Source organism: Daktulosphaira vitifoliae, unplaced genomic scaffold (assembly GCF_025091365.1).
Source record: "Daktulosphaira vitifoliae isolate Bord-2020 unplaced genomic scaffold, ASM2509136v1 Scaffold_3, whole genome shotgun sequence".
Lineage (NCBI taxonomy): Eukaryota > Metazoa > Arthropoda > Insecta > Hemiptera > Phylloxeridae > Daktulosphaira > Daktulosphaira vitifoliae.
Genome location: NW_026099574.1, coordinates 15,834,693 through 15,860,638, shown reverse-complemented (window position 1 = coordinate 15,860,638; position 25,946 = coordinate 15,834,693). Strand labels below are relative to the sequence as shown.

At 24.7% G+C, this 25,946-nt stretch overlaps 1 protein-coding gene across 10 annotated transcripts in view; it reads right to left on the bottom strand.

Moving 5' to 3' along the window:
• The window catches only part of LOC126901790 (uncharacterized), a 56,904-nt gene that overhangs the window by 8,974 nt on the left and 21,984 nt on the right, over positions 1-25,946 (bottom strand). For 9 of the 10 annotated variants that reach the window (XR_007703119.1, XM_050678546.1, XM_050678543.1 and 6 more), the window contains exons 3-22: positions 21,789-21,939; positions 11,234-11,301; positions 10,674-11,167; positions 10,160-10,563; positions 9,989-10,089; positions 9,641-9,874; positions 9,037-9,223; positions 8,674-8,861; positions 8,487-8,602; positions 8,175-8,331; positions 7,475-7,639; positions 7,132-7,408; positions 6,845-7,059; positions 6,501-6,719; positions 3,915-4,091; positions 3,403-3,645; positions 2,471-2,632; positions 2,172-2,396; positions 1,884-2,081; positions 153-401 (exon numbers count right to left, since the gene is read on the bottom strand). Coding sequence is in view for 9 of the 10 variants with exons in the window: in XM_050678546.1 (XP_050534503.1) it covers positions 153-401; positions 1,884-2,081; positions 2,172-2,396; positions 2,471-2,632; positions 3,403-3,645; positions 3,915-4,091; positions 6,501-6,719; positions 6,845-7,059; positions 7,132-7,408; positions 7,475-7,639; positions 8,175-8,331; positions 8,487-8,602; positions 8,674-8,861; positions 9,037-9,223; positions 9,641-9,874; positions 9,989-10,089; positions 10,160-10,563; positions 10,674-11,167; positions 11,234-11,301; positions 21,789-21,939 (4,230 nt within the window). In the remaining variant the exon portion in view is untranslated. The remainder of the gene's footprint in view (positions 1-152; positions 402-1,883; positions 2,082-2,171; positions 2,397-2,470; positions 2,633-3,402; positions 3,646-3,914; positions 4,092-6,500; positions 6,720-6,844; positions 7,060-7,131; positions 7,409-7,474; positions 7,640-8,174; positions 8,332-8,486; positions 8,603-8,673; positions 8,862-9,036; positions 9,224-9,640; positions 9,875-9,988; positions 10,090-10,159; positions 10,564-10,673; positions 11,168-11,233; positions 11,302-21,788; positions 21,940-25,946) is intronic. The other variant, XM_050678545.1, reaches the window with a different exon arrangement.

Sequence of the window (25,946 nt, the reverse complement as noted above, 5' to 3'; positions counted from 1 at the left end):
TAATGATAATAATAAAAAATATTACTATAACATAGGTGAAGTATTATACTGAAAAACACAGAAGTATATAAAATAGTGTTAGTGCAAAATATAATGTGAAAATATACAGAAGTGGGAATAGATTGAAGAAAGGGACATAGTCGACACCTTACTCGGAACTTGTGGCCTGAGCAAGTCGTCCAGGCTGAACGTACGAGCCGTTCTACCGGATTGTAATGGACTGGTGAGACTCATTAATGAAGGTTTTCGTATACCCAATCGTCTGAGGAACGTTTTAGCTTGAGGCTGTTGTGCAGTTGGTGAGTTTCCTTCATCAGAAGGTGTTGCTCCATTGGTCATCACAGTTGGTACTAACAATTCGCTTCGCATGCTTGACATCCGACCCGATGCATTCACTGTAACTGCACAATAATATCGATATATTTATAACTATTTTGCGGAAGAGGGATAGAAATTAATAATATTTAAAATTCCTTAGAAGTAATTTTGTAAGCGTCTGATCTTTATCGGAAAGAATAACAATTATAATAAAACATTAATGCGTGATGTCAAAATATTTTAACTGTCAAAATAGTATTGTTCCGATAAAATAAATTATTTTTACTTGTCATTGATTTTGAATGAATTTTCTTTGATAATTTAAGTTTTCGGTTGTTTGGTTAGTTTAATTACATGCATGAAAATGTATAATTGTGTTTTACTATAAGAGAAAATTCTTCGAATTATGACAAGAGTTATAGAGTTTTTTTTTATTAGCAGGTGCTATATATTAAAAATGAACTTATATTTAGATATTCGTTTTATTTTAACTTATGAACAAAACTTAAAAAATATATACATCTAGTAAAATTCTGTATATTTCTTTTTAAAACATGATGAGTAGTAAAAACTATCAACTGAAATATTTTATATTATTTTCCACGATTTTTTTCTGCTTTATATGCTTTTGGAATACACTTATTATTAACAATATAGAACGATATTGTAATAAAGTCAACTTACAATATTTTATTTCAAAAGGCAAATGTAGCTAAAGTATTGACCATAAATTTTAGCTATATGTAAAAAGTTCTATTGTTAATATTTTATCTTTTTTTTTATTATGTTTTTTAAAGAATTTACAGAACATAAATCATGTTACACAAACATTTTTCCACTATTCAAATAATAATATGTAAGAATATACTCATTGATATTTTGTCAAATCTGTCAAAAATGCATGTATTATATAAATTATAAAATAACATTATTGACACCATATAAAATTATTAAATAACTTAATTTAATTAATTTAAGTTTCATAACAAAATTTGTGAAATTTATTGTTGATAATTGCCATCTAAATAAATGACTGGAATTTGATTCATGGTAAGCTTTTCATATAGTCTAACTGTTTTTAAATTCGTCTAAAATAATTAGAGACTTCTATAGAATTATAGAATTATTTACACTATTTTTTATAATAAATTTCTATTCTATATAAATTTTAATTTTATCTTAAAATAAAATTTATTGTTAACAGTTTGATAATACTAGTTTTTATAAAATGTTTAGGCTTAAAGGAGATATTGGAAATAAGTTTTTAATATAACTATAATATTTAAAAATAGATTTCCACTACATATATCAATATTTACATTAGGCGATAAAATAAATATAGAATATTTAACTTTTATACTTCAAATTATTATTTGTTATAAATTATCAATAATGACAATTTCCCTAAACTTCCCTGTTTAGACTTCTCTCGATGTTTAAATATTAAATTATATAAAATTTCTCCATAATAAAGAGGAACTATCACAAAAATTTTATTATAGACGAATTGATTTATTCCATTTATAATTTATTATTATGGTGTTATTATAAACTAGTCAGCTTACAGTGTCTGCTGCGTTCAGCTTCTTCAGACAAAATTTTTTCTATTTTTTCGGGTACGTGACGCTTGGCACACCATATTAAGCCCAGTATTCCCAAAACCATGAATACAGTTAGCAGACCAAGCCAGAATGGTTCGTGTAGCATGCGCTCTGTCAGCGGTTTGTACGTGATGTAAAACATTTTCTTTTCGCACTGATTCCCTATGGTGAATAAATCAAAAAGTCAATATATTATACTTAAGAGTACTGTTCAGTCTTTTAAGTCACTGCACGTTGTCATTGTATTCTTACCCGTCCAATATGTGTAACATCGACATTGGTATTCCAAGTCTCCTAACGCTATGCATTCTCCATGGTCCTTACATGGATTTAGATCACATGGTTTGATCTTTTCATTGCAGAATTTTCCCGTATATCCATACTGGCATTTACAATGGTACCCATTATTACCAGTCAACTGGCACTCGCCAAAAACGCAATGTCCCAAATCACAGTGGTTCAACGAACAGAATAGACCTGAAATCATTCACAAGTTTTTACCATGACATAAAATTATATACTAAGCGAGAAATGGAGGAGTAGTACGGTACCTGTATGATTTCCTTGGCATTTACAAAAGTACATTTGTGAAGCATCACTGAGCACGCACGTGCCACCATTAACGCAAGGGTTTGGTGTACAAGTTTCTATTTGCGTGCGATCCGTTTCCGGTCGTTTAGACAGTGTTATTAGTTTGTTTTTCCACTCAGGGTCTGTATAAAAATTACCAGTAAACAATATATAAAGTATTTGATGTAAATTTATCTTAAACCTAATATTCAACAATGATTATTTATCAATATTGTTTCAATCGCATGTACTAAGTGATTAATTAAAATCACTCCAAGAAAAGATACTCAGTTTCACGGAAACTATTAAATATTTTTAATTTTTGTAAAGGAAAAAAATGTTTGATTCAAAAAATGTACAATAAGATGAAGTTAAATAATTTTATTTCATCTTTTTAGGATAAAACCTAAGATTTAATTGTCTTAAATAGGGACTCTAATTTTTTGATTAATATGATAAAAAAAAATTGTTTTCAATCAATTTTGTTTTTTAAATTTTTTTATTTGATTTTTTATTGCTTGTTAAAATTAGTGATTTTTGACCAATTTTCTATTGATCATATGCTGATTAGTAAAATTTTATTTATATGTAGTATAATTTTTTGAATCAAACAGTTTTTTCTTATATAAAAATAGAAAAATTGCAATAGTTTGAGTAGATAAGTATTTTATTCTTAAATGACCTTGTCACCTTGTATAAATGGTAGGAATAAACTTCAATAAATTAATAATATAAAATCCGTAACGATATTTTCACAACAGTTCACAATATTGATATTTAGAAACTATGTTTGTTAAAACAAATTACGCTGGCGCGTCTTTTAAAAAATGCACCAAAAATGTGTTATATCATTTGAAACTGTACATATTGTAACAGTTAATAAACATTTTATACAATAAAAATAAAAGATTACCATTTTTGACACTTATTGATATATTGATTGATGTTAAAATGCTGGCCTGTTTTTTATTGTATATGGTAACAATGGAAATTGTGTTGAGATAAGATGATATTGAAATAGGCACTGATTTGAGATGATCAACATTTTCACATAATAGCCACCATGTTCCGTTTTGGGAAGCGTAGTGGTCATGGATTTCTATTATAGTACCAGAATCGTGGCCCGGACAAATTGTACGTCCTAATGTGGTATCCACTATATAAAACATGTTATTTACGAACAAAATAATTTTACAAATTAATCTATAAGATACTACTACTAAATAATATTATGATGAAATAGTAAAAATTTTTCATTAAAATTTATTTATAATGAATTATGTATGTAAAGATAACATAATTCTATGTAACTTGTTGATATAGTTTAGATTTACACTACTCTCTGTTTTATTTATAACTCAAACTGTTTAATTTTTAATTTAAATAGAATATTTTTGTATGTATTATAACTAATTAAAAACTTACTTTGCGCCGGAACCACATGATTGAACTGAAGTTGTATGAAGTTTCCTATAGATGCCTTGAGTCTTTGTCTATAACGAATACTAGGAATATGCATCGGTAATGGATAGTTTAGTCTATACATAAAACCAATAGAGTTGTTCGGTAATAATATTGATCGTTCTTCATTGAAATCGGTTACTAAATATGAAAATAAAAAATTAAATATCATAAAGTTAAAAGTATTTACGCATTATAATATTAAACTTATAGTTTTAATGATTAAAATGTATAGGATTTCTTTAAATAATAGTGATAGTGTTTAAAAGTAAATATAATTTTTTAAAAATTGGTTGAAAATATGATTTACATTGTCAATGACACATTTTTATAGTGTTTAAATAGAAAATGTGGTTGTTTAAAAAAATGTTTGTTACATATTTAAGCAAATATTATTATTTATTGAAAAAATCATAAAAAAGTCTTGATGTTAGCATAAATTTCGTTTAAAATCTAACGAAGAATTGTATAGGAGTTTCATAATTGGCATTTTAAGATTCAATTATTAAGCTTCGATGCGAAGCTGAGAAGGTATTAATTTTACTATGATGTGTTTTTTTTTAATTTTTAATTTTTTTTTTGTGTTCATAACCACTTTCTATTAGCTCTCACCGAACCGATTTCTTTCAATAATACGTCAAAAAATCACAAATCGTATCTAGTCGAATAAATTGCCCTCAAAATTTGAAAAAATTTCCATCGTTTCCCGTAAATGGGGTAGATCTCCAAAAAAATTACAAATTTTTGAAATTATTTCAATTTTTTTTACTTAAAACTGCTATAAATATTTCAAAAATGAAAATTTAATATAATTTTTTTTTATAAATTGCATGATAATTTTACCTATTGTTTGATATATTTTTTTTATAAATCTGACCCTTTACCTACCCACAGGAGGGATTCAAAATGATAATTTTTTCACAAAAAATTAACTTTTGAAAGTGTTCCGGAAATACTGACACTTTTATATATACCTTAAATTAAAACTTATATAATATACTTTATTATTGAAAAAAAAAAAACGTTTGGACTTTATTTTGTCTTCACAGTGAAAATGGTTACCGTATGCTGTTTTTGTGTTAAAATTCTCAATTTTATATTTTTACTTTTTTAACTTTAAAATGCTACAACTTTTTGAAAATGTATGAATCAATATATATTTTTTATAAAAATAATATTTATATACTTCTTCATTCGATATACTTTTTTTTTAAATCGGACTATTATCCTTTATACAGGGAGAGTTCAAAACTTAAAAATGCATATAGAAAGTAGAACTTTTTCAACTTAATTTTATGTTAAAGCTTATGTAATATACTTTATTATGAAATAAAAATATTTCAGACTTCATTTTTTTTCATGGTGAAAACTAACACCAAAGTTAATAATTAAAATACGATTTTTATAAAAAAATTCTTTTTTATATTTTTAACTTTATGTAAAATCTATGGATAATTATAATTTTTTTAAAATAAGTACTATTTATATTCTTCTTTTATGCGACATACTTTTTTTTTATCGGACCATTTCCCTTTATATATTATAAATATGGGAATATGGGAACGAGAGAAGCAATATTGGCGTTAAGGATAATCATTCAAAAATAAATGAGAATAAATGTCAAGAAAACAAAAGTAATGGTATGTGAAAGGGAAAATAATACAAGAATACAGATAAAAATACGAAACCAAGCAATAGAACAAGTAGATGAATTTACATACCTGGGAAGCGCAATCAGCAAGGATGGAAGAAATAGAAGTGAGATTATAAAACGTATCTGTCAAGCTAAAATAGCCTTTAACAAAAAGAAAACTATATTTACATCAAGAAGCATGAGTCTAAAAATAAGAAAAAACCTATTAAAGACGTATGTATGGAGCATTGCTCTGTACGAATGTGAAACCTGGACAATAGCAATGGAAGAAACAAAAAAGACTTGAGGCGTTTGAAATGTGGTGCTATGGAAGGATGCTAAGAATAAGTTGGATGGACAGAGTAATCAATGTAGAGTACTGGAAAGAATATCAGATGAAATGTTACTATGGAATAACATAGTCAGAAGACGCAACGAATGGATAGGTCATATAATAAGACACGAAGGATTGTTGAAATTGATAATAGAAGGAAAGAATCGTAGGGGTAGACCAAGATTGGAATTCATTCAACAGATAATAAAGGACCAAGGATTTGACTCATATGTGTAAATGAAAAGGAAGGCGGATAAGAGGGAAGACTGGAAGATGGCTGCAAACCAATCTACGGATTGAAACCATAGAGAGATTATAAATATATATATATATATATTCATATATTACACTTATAAATCATAAAACTTGCAATCAAGATATAAAAAAGGAAATAGGAGATCATGTAGCTTTTGGAATAATCCACCAATTTTTTTAAATTAAACACTATCTAAAGATTTGCATCGAAGCGTTTTTTATGATAGTGATTTTAATGTCAGGTATCATTATACATAACCCAACTATGCCACGTCACCTCTGTGCAACGACCACCCTGTGCTGGGTTTTTTTTTAAATTTAATCTTACTTATTTTATAGGCAATTTTGAATCCTCTTCCTCTTGGCGTGGAATTTGTCTTGTATTCGATCTTGACACTTTCGCCATCTGAAAGGAATGCACCGTCGTTAATGGAATTTGCATGTTTGAAAGGTGTAACGTAATCTGCAGTTCTTGACAAATATATCTTAACTGATTGTGAGTTGTCTAAATTATAGTCAACAAATTCGATCCATATACGTCGGCCAACTAAAAATTTAAACTTTGTTGCTTTATGTGTTTTATATAAATGAAATGAATGTAGAGATTCATTTAAACCAATGATTTTAAAATATAATTTTAAGAAATTTTATTTGTATTTAAATTAAACCCACCTGGTGCCAGTATCATGGTTATGCAGTTGAGATTAGGTAAAATGAAATTTGGGTAGTTTGGACTGACAACTTGACCTTGAAATGCAGTGAGGGTCTGTGACGGACATCCAGACATATCAATGACATTCCATTTAAGATGAAACCCAAAACTAGACACAGAGTAATCTGACTGAAAGTGTACATAAGCTTCGTTTGATTCCGTTACAAAAATGTAGCTACATAATAAGTTTCATTTGTAAAAAAATACAGTTCATCTTTATGTCTGTTTAATGTCTTATTTTACTTACTCTTCTAAGTTGTTGCCGCGGTAACCACACACTGTCATAGCTCTATCATTTTCTTTTTGACTTGTCTTTTCCATCACAGACACGTAATCATAAAGGCAATCTACTTGTGGTTCAATGTTTATCGAATCGAACTGAAACACAATTCTTGCACGATCTGGTCCGACTACGTGAGTCCAATAATCCAAATTGTGATAGTAATTCGCCGGATAATTTAAGGAAGTCAAAACTCCGCTAATGCCAGATACTGTCTTGTTTAAATTGTAATAATCCGATGATTCTTAAAGAGCGTATATTATACACAAATATTATAAAAGCTATGATATTAAATAAATAGTACACTTACTTAATTGTTTTTTTTTGCAAATATAACCTCCAACAGTGTTACAAATATTTGCAGTCCAGTATAGGCCCCTAGGAAGGTTGACAGGTGGTGAAGTGAGCCAACTAATGGCTAAACATAAATCTTTATAAGATGTTTGAGTATTTGCATTGTTTATTGCTAGCCAAGCTATAAAAAACCCAATAATAAAGAATAATGATTATTGTAAATAATTAATAGCAAGCATAGTTTAAAAAAGCATTAATGTATTAATATTATATATCAAGAGCGCCGTATAATGTGAAATCCTTTTAATATTGTTTTAGATCATTTATCGTAGAGTTATACAAAGAAATTATTAAATCGAACAAAAAATTAGTTAATATAGTTTATAATATACAATTATAGCAATATTTATTTTAGATAATTGTTTAAGAGTGTTTTTTTAATTTGATGTCGTATAATATTGAAGGTAAAAAAAAATCGATCAATAAATAAAATTTAAATACATTAAGTTTGCGAATATAAATATTTATTTCAATGGTCAACCCATATTTATTATTAAACCATATATTTTGTTAACTTTTTAATAGACATGAAAAACATTTTAACAGTTTTAAACATACAAAATTATATATTTCTTAGAGATTTTACTGACATATAGGTGTGAAGCTATATGTCAGTGTATTCATTATTAGTATTGTCAATTTAATTACATATATACCCGAAAATGTTTCTGTCGAATTGTCAATCCAATACCAGTATTTTTCATCCCACGTACCGCCTAACCAATATATAGCTGATCGACTATCTGATGATTCTCGTATAAAAGATTCGATGAATTGCTCTTCTTCGGCACTATGCACACTTGTTAGTTCAGCCTGAAAAATAAATTGATATCAAAATTATACTTATTATTCGCCTATAATAAATGAAAATGCCAATCATACGTATATACGTTGGAACATATTCTTAAGTCCAACATTCTTTGTTGAACAAGTTAATTAAAAAGATTATAAATATTTTTTATGCTCACTTTTATCCCGTTGCAAATACTTTTAGCTGTGTGCCATGATACTTCTGGGTAGCTGGCAAATAAATAACAAGATCCGTTATACATTTGCTGCCGTGCATCGTCACATCCATTATTTACTGAAATACAGTATTTTAAATATAATCTTTAGGTAACTATTAACAAGACGCTAATAAAAATAATATCTCACCGTGTTCAGCTGACACACGAGCTCTAAATCCACTGAATGAGTGTGAGTAATCCGATACAAAATGTATTTTAAGCTTAGACCTTTCAGTCACATATCTTGTCAATTTTAGCACGTCACTTTTGTCACCACAATATTTTGGCCCCTGATCTTCATCACCCGCAATTAATTCAACGTAATCGTAACTGCAACTGTCAATTTAACAAAGAACATACAAGTTTATACATATAGAACATTTATAATTGATTGTAAATAATCAATCAAAATTGTTATATTAAATAATTAATTATAACAAAATACATTTATACATTAAAAACTAACATAATTGTTTTGAAATAGAAAGTAGTAAATATAGACACCACTCACGTTGACTCGTTTTCTAGTACAAGCTCATCGAATTCCACTTCAATTTGATAGTCTCGAGGTACTTCCAATTTAATGGTACAGTCTAAGTTATCCGGATATGGTTGTGGAAATCCTGGACTCGAAATGGTCACAAACCTCATTTCATTCGTCAATTTTATTGTCGAATTACAGCTGTTATCGTCTGAATCTAATAAATTGTACATCGCTATTAAATGAATCAATGGCCTAACTGATATAATAGTAAATACTATTATAGTCATTATCATAAAAAGTTTATTATGAAATTTTCAAATAGAAACACTTAAATTAATATTTGTATCACATAATGTTTAGTGCAGTATAAACTGCATTAATAAAATTTTAAATAGTTTATGTTATAAATAAAATTAAATAATCAAAAGGTTGTTAATTCCGCACATTTTTATTTCTAGATTGTTGATAACCAACCATTATTGGTTAAACCAAATAACTGTATTGTACAATACAAATTATTATCCAAAGTATCGTAAACCACTGTTACTATTATTATTACAGTTCGTTATTTTGTTATATTATAAATGTAATATTAAATATTTCGCTAAAAAAAGGAAATGCATTAAATTACCATAAATATTAGTAAGAGTATGTTGTTGTATTTGACATAAAAATCGATTCCTCACTGTGCAGTCTCTATCGTTCCACGTATACGATGAATTACGTATGAAATATTTAAAAAGTCTGTTTTGAGAACCATAAACTTGTCGTAGTTCTATACAATCTTGCTGACTAAGTCCATCATCATTAGGCTGTTTAGAGTTTGACCCAACTTGAGATGGGTGGACATGACCTTGGTACCAATCTTAATAGATAAAATAAATTTAATTTAATTACGTAAATATTGTTTTCAAAAATACTAAGTGTCCTTTAGATTTGTTCAAATGTGCTGATATTAAATAAATTTTATTAAACTCACTGGAAAAGGTAAATGGAGATGAATCTGTCCATTGGAAAAATCCTTCATTGTTAATATCTGTTGCTCCTATCCAATATGCAGCATTATCATTATAGCCAGGACTGTAGAAAGATATTAATATATTTTCATAAATTAACTGTAAATTATTGGTTAAAAACTAAAGGCTATTACCTGTTTATTAGAATGGTATCAATAAGTAATTGAGTCTGATGACTATCGATACTGACCAAATGACCGCCATTTTCTATACAAAAATCTTCAGCATCATTCCAATTTTGCATTTCATTAATAATAGTCAAGCATTGACTAGATTTAAGTGAAACAGATCCATATGGACACTGTTTTACGATTTCGTTTATAGGTTCTGCTTTATAGGTTACTTTAAGTGTTGGTACCCGTAATGACACTGATGACGACTCCATTAAAACTATATTGGCATTAGATAACATAGACATATGTTTTTTAGGACTATCAGTTGAAGCACAATGGGACCATCGAATTGGACCATCAGTCAACCAAAACAAAATTCCAGAGCATGTAGATGTAGTATATTGTTGAAGAGGAGTCGTATTAATCTACGATAAAATTTTAATTAAATATCATTATGATGTAATATAGTTTCAAAGATGCAAACATTTTTTGACCAAATTTCTAAAACTAATATTTCAGTTCAAAATAAACTTACTGATAATGATTTCGCTTCATCTACGTCATCTACTGAGCTATCGACATGACCATAAGGTATAGAGTTAATGAGCAATCGAATTCGATAACCGTAAGGTTGAATGATTTTATAACGGCATTCGAAACCAGCGACAAATACTATTGTACCATTTTGTTGCGATACTTCGTTATCAAAACAACTAGCAGCATACTTATATATTAACGTAAAGGTAAACCTCCAACCAGTAATGGTTACCGATGAAAGTTCATCCACGTTAAAAACATAATGTCGATCAGATTCATGTAGATCTTCTAATTTTCCACATACAACTTTGTGACCGGATAACTGTAGATGACTATGTTTACATGGCATGTTTAACTTGACAAGGTCAACTATAAGTCGAGCTTGATATTTTTGTGGAAACTTGAGCACACACTTACCATGTGTAGTCGGAGAAGATGGCAGATCTTTGGAAGACAAAGTGCCTTTTTCAGGTAACAAATGTAGTTCACAGTCTAGAAAAAACATAAAATAAACATTTTAAATTTTTTTGTAGAAATTTTTAAATAAAAATCAGTTACCTTTTAAAAGTAGGAATCTTTTGTTTGATATATTAATCTCAGATGTTACAACTGTACTATATACTAACCTAAAATGTAAAAACTATTGAATATTTTAAAATGCCAGGAATTACATTCAAATTTTTTTTACACTTGAAATTCCATTATTATGAAATTTTTTACTGTAATATTTTATTGAACCATAGCACATTACAAGTAGTAGTATGCAAAGTTTCTTTTATAGTTTTTCACTTATTAATTGGGTTTTTTGGCTATAATTTCAATTAAATATTAATAAAGTTCTTTATAACTCTTATAAATTATGTTAAAAGGTCAAAATCAATAAAAAAAATATAAATTAAAATAATATACTAGGTATATAGTTTATCATTTATTGATTTAAAAAAAATTGATAAATTTTTCTTTTTTTTCATTAATATTATTCATTAATATTCATTGGGTAATTTTGATTTTTTTCATGATAAACCAACCAAGCTACAAACTCTTATAAATGCTAAATTAAAGAATTGATTAATTACTTATGTTACTCAACAATATTTGTATTTATAGTTAATGTATTATGTGTTGTGTTATTATTAACTTGAGAATTTAAGCTTAAATTTGTTAATTTAGTGTATTTCTTTTTTTTTAGTTATACGTTTTGTATTATAGTTATTAGTACTGTATTTTGCTCTTTTAGGCGTTTGTCTTTAATAAATAATAAATAATAAATATATATATATATATTACTATTGATTAAAAGGTAATAATACCATCTTCTAAATATATTTAGCTTATAATTAAAATTTGATATTTGATATACATTGAATAGTTTAAATTTAATACTTCGTACCTGGAAATGTCATGTGACATAATTTTTGATAAGTAGAAATTAAACATGTCAAAATGAATATACTTTATTAAGTTTTATCGTCTTACTGTACCAATAAAAAATCACTCTTATATGTTTTTTCAAAACTATGTAGACTTAACTATAATCACATAAATAAAATTGATATTCAACATTATAACACTACAAAAGTTTTGAAGTATATGCTAAAAATAGTATCTTATTTTTGACACACTAACTAATATTATTACTAAAGAAGGTATTTAATCCAAAATGAAGTTTATTTCTCAAATAAATTGTGGGTGCACATAAATAAAGTGAAAACATGAAATAAACTACACGTAAGCAATTCAAAAACAATTTTTTTCGTTTTTTAACAAAATATACAATTGTATCCTCTTTATAATTCATATATAAAGTTCCCTGTATATTCCCTATAGGCATAATAACAAATATAAATAAAACTTTTAATGTATTTCACTCGAGCACATATCTACAAAACCTTTTAAAAATTATGAATAATAAATTATACTAATATAAATATTAAAAGCCTGTATTATGTCAAAAAAATTCTTACTTTTTTAATTATTAAAATAATTTTAAGTAATAATGATATAAAGTTTTAGTAATTAAACATCATTATATTTTTAGATAGTTTTTATTCAATGCTTAAATATTTCATACTTAAAAATAGTAGACAATACTCATCAGGGTTCTTTAAGAATGTAAAATATAACTTATATTATTAAATTCAAATTTCTTTTTTGATAAAAATATTAATACGAAAAAATCTAAACATAGTAAGATTTCTAGATTTTAATCAAAATTTAGTAATTAAATAAGTATAAAGATTACAGCAATCAGTCTTGGTGTTAACTTAAAACAAGTCATAGATTCCTTTTTAATTAACATTTTTCTCTTGTTTAAAATGATTTTTCATTATTATTATCATTATTAAAAGTAAAACGTAAAGAAATTTTTTTTTGTTTATAGATTTTCTACTTTAAATTTCAATCGTAGTATTTCATATGCATAAAATTATATGACAGTTAGTATGAGAATATACAATAAAGTATTAATTTCAACAGTTTGCTTTTAATAATTCGCATAAGATTTGCGTTATGTATAAGTTTAATATAGCTTAAGAATACGTTACATAATCACATAATATATATACTTAGTTGAAGCTATCAGTGCCATATTTTTAAAAATATCCATTAATCTCAACATTGAGAAATATCTCAAGAAATTATACTTGTTGTTAAACTGTGAATATTGATATTTTTAGTTTCTTTTTTTATATTGAAATAACTTCTTTAAAAATGAGCGGTTCATTCCAAAATAATTATTACCTTTACTTTGAAAATTTACTTTACCGATGACACTTTTTTTTTTAAATACATTTATTAACCAAGGTAATGTAGGAGCTTAAAAATTATATAAAACTTTTTCCTTTTTAAATATTGTTTCAAAAAACTTGTCATCTTTAAACCTACATCAAATTAAAGCTCATACAATATGCTATAAGATAATAGTAGACGCTAAAAATGACCAATTTGTAATTCTATGCATAGTAGCGAAACCTACAACATTCTAAAATATTCTAAACTAAACTTGTTTAATGTAATTTATGATTAAAAAAAAAAAACGTTCCAGTGACTTTTTTTCTATGAGTAATTTTCATCTTAAGCAAAAATCATACGATTAAAGATAACATTTTTTTTTATTTCTTAGAGAAGTAAAACTTAATATACTTATATTGTATGTTGACACAATTTATCATGATATCAAAACTATTATTTATTGTACTTTAAAAAGTCACATTTTATAGGATTATGATCGAGTAGCTAAGTTTGTTAGATAATTATATTTTCAAAACTAGTATAACAATCGATCTATTAAGTTTAGTTTACTAACACATCATTATCATGAATAAAGCATTTCTATAAATAATTACACTATGATATAACATTATTATATTATATCCATTGCAACTATCATTACATGCATCAAGTAAAAAAATAGCACAGTTACGACAGTATAAGTTATCTCAAATAAGAACGTTTCCATAAAATCGGCTCATTTTCTTTGGTCACGCATAGCTAAAAAACTACTGAATCAATTGATTTCTAGTTTATGTCAAAACATTAAAAATGTTATTGAGAAGTGCCTTTTTCTAATTATAATCAATTCGGATCAATATAACGAAAATCATTAAGCGTTAACGTTAAGAACATTTACAAAAAAAGAGATATTAAAATAGTACGTTTTTCGTCAGAAAACAATTTTCACATTGTCAGATTTTTCACTCAACTTATAGTTTCGTTCTTATTAAGATTTCTTGAAGCATCATATTTTTTTATTTCATAAGTTAAACACTTATGAGATACGTAATGATTTGTGATTAAATTTTTTTACTTAACCGTTTTTCACTCGTAGATGAAGGCGAAGTGTTTTTGAGATCTACATAATATATATTATTTTATAAATTCAAAATTATTTTTTATAAAAATAACAATACTATTAGTTACATTAGGAATTAGTCAATTATATAAAAATCTTAATATCATAATAATTTAGTTATTATTTGTTAGGTTTTAGTAAACATTTGTTGACAACTAAAAATTCACAGTGCTCTTAATAATTTACTTTCAAAATAAACAATTATACTTAAATTGAAAAAATCTCTCCGTTGTACATTTATATCAAAATATTATTATGTTGACCTCAACTTATTCGCGTGATATAATGATTTATAACTTGTTTTAGGTCATGATTAAGTACTATACCTATTGTATGCATAAAATGTTTATTAATATTGTATCCATAAATTGAAGTATCACGAACCTATAAAGTTCTTTATGTATAAACATTTTAAGTTAACTCAAAATTAGAAAAATATTAATTTTAAATGAAAATTTGATTACTCAATCAAAACATCATTATTATTCAATTTTTATAAATTAATATTTTCCTATCTTTTAATTTAAGTTTTTAGTAAATTTTGACTAAATAAACTCGAAAATAACTCGTCCGAAAATTATATTTGTAATTATATATGTAATTGATCTGAAATTCTATTATTCATTCACATATAAAAAAAATTTCGTAATATACAAAAATAAAGAACTATAATAGAAAATTAATCTTTTTAATAAAAATTAACAAACGTTTATAAAGAATCTTTTAAGAAAACTAGAATATAATATAGTAAACTTAATTTGATGTGATTGAACTTAAAATGTTTTACGTATCACTACTTTGTGATATGTATTTATAAGTCTCAAAATGACTTCTTTGTTATCTAAGTAATAGTATAATGTAATAGAACAAATTAATTACAAAGATAATAATTTAAGCTAGGTATAAAGAAACAAGTTTAACGCACTTTCATGATAGTTGGAAAAAATTTTTTCTAGATAAAATAAAATGAACATTGATTAAGAGCTACTATATAAATCATAATTTTGATATGCACATTACAAGTTATTTATTCTTCAAATGTATAATATTTCAAAGAAATCAACCGATTAGACATAAATTTAATTAATGCAAATTAATTTATGTTTTCATAATTTGAAATCAATAGAAGTTCTTTGAATCATTTATGGTGAATTCAGTAATAATTATAAGACTTTTCATTTGTGCAATTGATTTTGTTCTTAAGAAACTTTTGGAAGTATACAAATTTACATGTTACTTTTGTATATTCATGACATTTACAATATATCTTTTACAAAATTAATTACTTTTGTATTTTTAACGTATTTTTAGTTGGTATTTTTTCAATTTTAATTGAAATATTTGGGCCTAAGCACAAAATTTAGTCTATTAAGTGTATATGTACGTAATTAAATATTTCTAAAGTAGCAACACAACATTTGCTTAAGTTTTTAACCTATAAATTTAAAATTAAAAAAAAAACTATAAGCCCAGACTTAATTAAAATTAGCATAACATTTAGTCATAATGTGATACAATTTACTACAATCTATTCTCCGGTTAATTAGCACAAGCTAATAGGTTAAAATTATAATTGGGGTTTATGGAGGTATTTTTGAATTAAAACTAACAAATGTGCAAGTGTATTCATAAAAAAATTCAAAAAATATTACCGGAAAGTACCGTAAATAAAGTATGACCTAAATATAAAATAAGGTTCATATTAAATAAAGTATATTTTACATGAAATAGGTTTATTCTTTAGGGATTTCGACCAAGAGAAACAAACTAAACAAGACTAAATATAATATTGAAATAAATAACATCTTTCTTAATCTTGGTTATAAAAAATGTCAATGTTAGAATTATTATTAGATTTAATGCATAGTGTTTCACATTTGTATAATGTTATTTTGTATCATCAAACAAATTCATCTTTTAAATGACCGTTACATGGAAGCTTTTGTCCTCTAGAGATTGACAAAATATTCGTATAATTATAATTATCGACATTTGTGCTCAATTGAGTTTTGAATTTTAGAACTTTGAATAATTATTAGGTGGTTGTGGTTGGGTAGTATTGTATACATAAAAATGTATATAATTATGGTTATTATAATATTTAAATATTTGGCATATATTTAACAGCACGCATAGTTTTTGAAAAGGGGCTTTTACAATTGTGATATGAATAACAATTCAACAGTTATTAGAATTTAGCACGCCAAAAATATTTTTTAGCATGTAAAATACTAAGAAAAAATAAAATGTTTAAAAAGATATATGAAATTTTTTTACATTGAGTATAAAAAACATAAAACATAATTTTTCAAGTCTAATATAGTTTTAAATAATGTTTTTTATAAAATAAACTTAATTTTTAGGGTAAATTATATATATTAATTTTCATTGAATTAATTTATATCAAATAGATAAAATTTTCATTTTCAGAATAGTTTATTTAAATTTTATTATTATGTATTTATTATTACTTTATTTTACTGAAATCTAATTATTATTTGATTGATTTAATATTTCATGAGTTACTAGTATTTTAATTTATTGAACTTGAAAAGAATAAAATAACTTGAATGAAAATACTCGTAGATAAAAATAGTTTATTGTTTAACATTGTTCATATTTATTATTTTTTATAAGCTATTATCGTTTTATAAGGAATTCTGTATTTCAAACACTCAGAAGTTTCTACTGAAATAACAGTAGTATTTTTTATTCGCAATAAAGATATTAATAAAGAAGTGATAATTATAATTACTTAATGTTAATAATTCATAAAAAATATTCATTGTTTTTATGGACGATAAAATAGGTACATTAAATTCAAGAAGCGTAGTATACATGAGTTTATGAGTTCATGAGTAGACGACTACAAAATTGTTAGGTTAAATCTGGCATTAAAAAAAACTTATATAAATTACAGTTATATAGATTATCTAATTATTGGATTATACATAGGCGTAACTTTAACAAAATGTTTGTAGGTATAACTTCATTCCCACTCCTAAAAAATACTTCTATGTAAAACTAAGTGATTATTGAACAAGACAAAATTTGAGAGGACTATGCCCCCTAGACTTCCTTATGGTTTACTACTGGCATGAAGTTCAACACATGGTTAAATAACATTTATTCTAAAGAGTGACTCTATATTAACATAATTTTTAAACTTAATAATTAACAAATTATGCCATAATATTTACTTTAAATGAATGCTCAGGAGGCATTTTTACATTTTTAGATACTACAGAACCCAAACTTCTAACAAATTAGACTAAAGTAAATTTAAAGGTTCATTTTTTTTTTATCTCGGGGCTAAAAAAATGATTATTGTTTGTTATAGAAACAGGCTACTAGAAACGACAGTATAATTTATTTGAAAAATTAAAAAACAATTTAAATAATAGTTATAATTATAAATAATATTCAGAAAATTAAAAATCAAAATATAGTCTCTTGATATAAAAATATAACTATAAATAATAAATTATATTAAAAAATGCACAAATTTATATAAAAAGTTTATTTAATTTTTATCCAGTAGTCATTAGAAGGATTGTATCTAGTAAAAAAGATTAATAAAAGTTCACATTGTAGAAAACAAATATGACAATTTAATATAAAATAAAAACTTACTTTTTATTAACAATATTACACGGGAAAATTATGGCTAGAATAATAATATATCAGTTAAGATAGTAATAACTGCAATTCATATAAGACAGCTATATTGTATTTTCGGTTATCCCGACCATTTTTGTAGTTATTCCAACTGTTTTTATTAGATTTATCACTTTATTAATGATTAATTTTGTCCGTGTGTGATTGATAATGTGATAAAAAATAATATTCTATCATGTTAATCTTTAAACGGTGTATAAATAAATTTAGGATGATAAACATTGTATAATTTTAATAAAATTATTTAATAAACTTTATGTAGGCACATTTTTAATGTAAAAATCCAGTCATTTTATGACAATTAAGTATCTAAAATCAATAGTTTAATTGTTTTTCATCATTAAACATGTATAATATGAACTTCTTTAATAACTAGTTTAAAACTTAATGTTTTCACTAGATATTATCTAGTGAATATCTGAAACTTATCGGATATTTAACTTTGAAATTTAACAAAAAAAAAATGATTTATTTAGTTACCTATGAAGTTATTCATAATTAGTTTATTAACAATTCCAGTTTATAAAAAACCGAGTGTATTAAGGAAAAATGCGTTATTAAATATTAAAATAGAACTGTATTTTTCAGTAATTAAAATTAAATTTCAATAACTTCATAAAAATAAATATACAGAATGATTGATTTATCGTTAACTACTAGATATCTTTTAAAAAAAAATTATTTTGAAAAAATTATTTTTCTTAATATAATACTATTAATTTTTCAATTTATAAGTGGATAATTTATAATAAACATTTTTTTGGCACATCTCTTGTCACTTATAAGGTTACTAACATTTTTTAGCTTCGATGCGAAGCTAAGAAGGTATTAATTTTACCGTGATGTGTTTTTTTTTTTTATTTGTCTGTTACAATTTTATCTCTGCTCTCACTGGACCGATTTCTTCAATGATACGTCAAAAGTTCACAAATCGTATCTAATTGAAGACATTGCCCTTAAAAATTGAAAAAATTTCCCTCGTTCCCTGTAAATGACTCAAGTCCGCCAAAAAATAACAATTTTTAAAATCTGTAAATTTTGACATTTTTTTTTTCACTTTTTTTTTTTTCTTATAACTGCTATAACTTTTTGAAAAATGAACAAATAAACATAAAATTTTTTTATATTGAGACCTTAAGTAATTCCCTTTTATTTGATATAATATTTTTAAAAATCTGACTCTTAACGTGCCCACGAGGAGATTCAAAATAGAAACTTTTTTTTTACAAAATTCAACTTTTTAACTTTTTGAAAATGTTCCGAAAATACTGCGCCCTTTATACATATGTCAATTTAAAGTTTATGTTATGTACTATAAATTAAAATAAAAAAAAATGTCTACACGTTTGCCATAAAAGTAACAACTACTTTATAATTTTTTATAATTTCTCCATAAAATTTACAATACTAAATTATTAAATATCAATTTTATACTGTATTTAATTGCTTTAATAAATATTTAATAATATATTATACTTATAAATTATAGAATTACTAATTAGAAATAATGAAGGAAACAGGAATTAATTTTGCTTTTGGAATAATCCACCAATTTCTTAAAATTAAACACTATCTACTGATTTGCATTGAAGTGTTTCTTATGATTGTTATTATAATCACTGTCAGATATCATCTATACTTGTACCAACTATGCCACATCTACACAATGTTTCGATACCACTGTGCTACCGTTTTTTAATATATATTGTTGAAAATCCGAATACATTATTAAAATTAATTTTGAATGTAGCAATAGCCTAGATACAGTGTGATTAGTTTATCACAATCCAATCGATTACCTCAAAATAAATACAACATTGAAAAAAAAATTCCCTTATAACATAAAGGAATGTCAACTTAATTTTTTTTAATTAACAACATACACATTTAACTATTTTATGAAATAGAAAATAATCTAATTAAAAAAATAACTGGTCAAAAATAACTTTGAACAATATTGTATTTATTTTGCAAATAATCGATTGGATTGTGATAAACCAAACACTGTGTATAGATTATGTCAAATTTTTTTTATTCTATGACAACATTCTAAAAATGTTGACTTATATTAAAAGATATTGAATTAAAGCGTATGCAATATGATTTAAGTAGTAAAAAAATTATTTATCGATTTTTTTGTTTATGAGCTTTTTATGTTTGTCAAAAAATTGAATATGATATAATTTATATGTGTATAGAAGTGTAAAAGTGTACGGTCAATCTGCCAATTTGCCAGGTTTCGTTTTTTTTACAATAATGATTTTGTTAAGAATTTTCATTTTTTACTTTTGTTATTTATACCCATTTATTTGTTGTAAAAAAAATTCATACCTTACACGTTATAAATATATGAAATTAATTTTTTTGAAGAAAACATGTATATTTAACTAACTCAAATAATATAAAATAATCTAATTAAGAAAATGACGAGTCCATAATAATTCTCGATTAAGTATTTTTGATACTATTATCAATTTAAAGTAATAACTGGATGAGGTACCGCACTATTAAATTTATCACACTTTCTCCAGTCAAAATAAAAAATTTTTCATAACTCCTAAAATAATGGTTCAAAATATATTATAGACCCGTCAATTTCTCAACTAAATGATTAGTCTTTTAATCTTATTAGGATAAATAGTAAAAATAAGCTTTAAACGTAGTCTATGAAAATAATAAATATTTTAAAAAGAAAGTTCAACAATATGTTAATTGTGTCAAAAAGTTAAAAGCATTATAAGTTAAGTATGAGACACTTTTTTATACAGGATATTCAGTAAGTAAGGAAACAGATAAATTGTTACAAACAATGAGAACAATAGTAACCCTGTTTATTTTAAATACCCATGTGCTGTTTTTCCATTTAACAAGCATTTGAAACTTTTATTACATAGAATTTTGTATCTTATGTATATTTAAAAAATAGTAATAATAAATGTGAAAAATCGATCCACCTATGCTCCAGTAAAACAATTCTTCATAGTTTGAAGTATAATAAAATTACATCCGAATAAGTAGCAGTGAAGAAGTATTTTTTGAAGAATATGTTTTAATGCGAATTTTTATTATGATTGCTTTTTAACCAACAAAAATTAAAAATCTCAATTTTATATGATATAAATTATTGGAAAATGAGCATTTATATATAAATATACTATAAGTTATTCAAAAATGTACTGAAGTTATATAAAATCACCTGCTGATTCTATATTAATTTATAATTGCTTTTCAGAAAATGACAAGGATTTAAAGAGTGGTCTATGTTTAATAATAATTTAAAAATAAAACAGTCATGGTTTTTCGTATAAATACTTTCAACACTTCTTGAAAAACGCCTTCTTATATTTATATAAAATATTTTTTTATAGTTTGTATATAATATTATAAATTTTATTTTTTAGACATTTAACGGTGTTTATTGAAAGAAAAAAAATTAAGTTGTGCTACTTGAGAACTTGGTTTATATGATTACTCATATCTATTATTATTTTCATTATTAATTCTTTATACTCATTCATATAATAATATATGTCATTTATATTAAGTGAAGAATATCATTCAATAATCATTACAGTATATACTTACCGAAACTCTAGGTATTTGTGCGACTGATCTGCTGCCGTAGCTGTCCAGTTAAATGTTATGGGGTCATCATTAGACGGTTGACCTCGTGCCACCAATTTTCCGTTTACGCTCAGTGTATAGTTATATAGAGTCGTCGTATAGTTAATTCTTACTGTAAAAAATATGAAATTAAAATGCATATGAATTATTAAAAGTTTTTATTTAAGTAAAAATACTCCAGAAATACGATAGAAATTGTATTCGTTAGGCAATAAATCGTTGATTCGTTTTTCAGACAAAACAGACGGCGCCAAAAATATTTTATGGAGGAAAAAATTAACTTTGTTTCACACATAATGACGCTCGGTGTTTTGGCGTCAACATCATCCGGAAAACATTACCATTTGTCATCAGTGACTACCAGAAAGATTTGGGGGTGTGGAAGGGAATATTCACGACTCGGTAAAATGTCGAGTCAAAGTATAAACACGCCTTATACAGTTAATCCTGCCCACTACCACTGGTAAAAGAATTCATGTTTCTAATAAATTATTTACACATTTCTTAACATTAACAAAATTAAATTTATATTATGTATCATAATTCGAGGTTTAAACACGGAAAACGTTTTACAATGTCCTTTAACTTAGTGACAATTCTTTTTTAACAACTTATAGTTTATATAGTAATTTGAAAAACGAATCAGCTCAATTTAATTTATCATTAGTTAAAATCAAATATTTCATTTTTTTAAATTAATCGTATATGATTTTCACATTTACAATTTTCTACTTCAAAAATGTATAACATGAAGCATAAAGTTAATTTCAACATAGATTCAAAAAATTACTATCACATCAATCAAAGATGTTTCAGTAATGTGAAAAAAAGGTTTCTGCATAGGCTGGGATGGCCTGGTTTAACCCTAACCAGGCTCAGCCCATGTAAAAAAAAACATTAAGAATTAAGTTGAGTATAGAACTTGATTAACGGCTCCAAATTCAAATTTATTTTTATAGTTTATATTAGAAATTTTTTTAAGTCATTGTTGATATAATATTAAAACATTAAATCTTTAATCCTATCTAATTTTACTTTTAAATAAGTTATGTTGAAAGGTAAATACAAAATTTAATAAGAAGTTACAAAACTTAGGAAAGTATCTTAATCAAAATTGACTATTTTTAGAATTTTTTACTAAACATATACACCTTAAACTTAATCTGAATGTATATAGCCAAGATAGGGAACATTTTTACTTGTGTCCCTCGGGAGTGAGTCTGGAATAGGATAATTTAATAGTGAATAGCGCATATACTTCTATTGTCAATCATTCTTATTTCTTGTAAAGATCGATAACACAAAGTAATGTTGTTTTTAAAATTGTGAAGTGTAAGTTTCAATTTTTGTGTTTTAAATTAAACCTATAACAAATTTTTGAAATCTCTTCTTTTTTATTTTGCGAATAATTTTATAAGAACACAATATTATTTATTTATCAATTACGACTTTTTATTTTTTAACTTTATAGATGTAAACATTTTCATTTATCTAATCAATTTTTAATATCGTGTATTATTACAATATTGCATTCGTTTTTATATAAAATATATTTAAATTTAAGTTTAAATTGATTGAAAAAAAGTCGAAGTTATACATACAAAAAGTTTTATTTAACCTTTTCGTGAGTATACAGAAGATCAATATAAAATGTCAACGTATATTTTTTCATAAATCTAGGTTATATAATTTATAAAATATTTTATTGTATACCGAATAAAAAAAACACATGAATAATTAATTATATACTAGTAAACTTATAATTGTGGAGTTTTGTAGACTATGAGAATAAGGAATAAAATATGTCAACAACAACAAAAAATAAAAAGTAATCTCTTTGATATGTTTTTACAAAAAAATTAACTACTCGATAAAAATGTTAATATAGCGGGTTGCAATATAATGAGGACATTGCATAGTTGGAACAAATATAGATAATACCACAGTGATTAAAATCACTATCATTGAAACGCTTTGATGCAAATCTGTTGATAGTGTTTAATTTTAAGAAATTATTGAATTATTCGAAAAGCAACATCAACTCCTATTTCTTTAATTATATCCTGTTTAGTAATTTTTTGATTTATAAGTATAATATATGAACAAATACTTTGTATTAATAATTTTAATTATAGTAATTAAACATGAAATTGATATTCAATAATTTAATATTGTAAATTTTACAGAGAAATTATAAAAAATTATAAAGTATATTTTGTTATATCTATTGCAAACTATAAAAATTGAAGATCCTGATTCAAACTACTAAGAATTTTCATCAGAGATAAAAATATACTTGTTCTAATCCATTTTCGCAATGATTTTAAATCAACAATTAGATTTTTTCAATCACCTATAATTTTTTAGATTGTTACTAAACAGTTACAAAAATTATTTACATATAAAACAATAACGTAACAAATTTAAGTTTAAATGAAATTCAGCAACACATCAGCGTACTCTATCATAACTTAATATTTTTGAATATCAGTATATAATAGAATATAACTATAGGAATATATTTCTGAATATTTCAATTTTAGTATCTATTCAAACACCAATAGTTTTTTAGAAAATATCACTAGGATTTTTATTAAAATAATTTATACAAAAAAGTTATGACAAATTTTAGGTAAAAATAACAACTTGAAAAAATTGATTTTTACACCAAAATATTTTTTGTTTAACTTCATGAACCAATTACATATAGAAGACAAGCCGTCGGAACAAATTCATTTTCTCTAACTTGTAGTATGTAACATATAAACTTTAATTTTACACATGTTTAATATTTGTAATTTCTCCTGAACATTTCCAAAATTTGAAAAAGCAAAATTTGATATTTTGACGTATCGTTGAAAGAAATTTATCTAGTGAGAGCTGAGAAAATGTGGCGATATACATAACAAAAAACATTTAATAATAAAACTAATACCTTCCCAGCTTCGCATCAAAGCTAAAAATGTATAATAACATACTTACCTATATTATAATAAAACATAATAGTTTTATCAAAATAACCTTTATATTTATTAATTTTATTTTTTTTCTGAATATTTGCATATTGAATTTTATTTAGATTACTTTTGAAGAGTCTATTTCTACAAGAGGTTAGACATTGTACAATTTTTGTGGGTTCAATCACATTTTACCATGTGATTTTAAATGGCCTTATTTAGATTTTATATCGCATCAAGATGGTGTATGTTTATGTAACAAAAATACACAATATAGTAATAACGAAATATTACATTTTTGTTCAAATTCTGTTTACAATTATGCATACATTTTTGTATACTCTATTATTAAGAGTTATTTTAACCTACTCCATTATGATAGTGTATCCCTATAAGGAAATTATTACCTACTGATAAATCATAAAAATTAAGTATTTAAGGAAAAAGTATACAGAGTAATTTAGTTATTGTGAACCACCTAATTAAACGAAAAATAACAATGTGAATTTAATTTTTGTTCTTTTTAGTTAGATGTTATTTTAAATATATCAATCATGAAGTATATTTATAATCATTCTAATTAATTTTACTTTACATCAAATAAATTGAAAAAATACTAAGACAAAAATTAGTTTTGGCTAATATATTGAATAAATCAAATCTTCTTACTTTTATTTCAACAATAGCTAACATTTGAATATTATTAAGCTTATCTACAGTTAAACTGGTGTATAATATTTCACATTGACGTCTACATAAATACTGTAAAACTGGGTACTTACAGATTTTTTTTTTTATATACAGCTATTATTAATAGTAAAGCTGAATATTTACAATATAAGAGTTAAATGACTTTAATCAAATGTATTACACAACAAAACGATGAAAGTATTCTTTAAAATCGTATTTATAGCTTATCATTAGATAATCTACATATAAAGAGTATGAAAAAGTTTTTCAAACTTTGTTGTAAGTTTTGTCAAATTACAATTATTTTTAATTGACCTTAAACATTAGACATTTTTCAACAAATTAGGCACTAGAAATCATAGGATTAGAGAAAAACTTTTCGTGGGTTATTCATTTTAGCTTCGAAGCGAAGCTGAGAAGGTATTGGTTTTACTAAGATGTGTTTATTTTTATTTATTTATTTTTTTTTTTT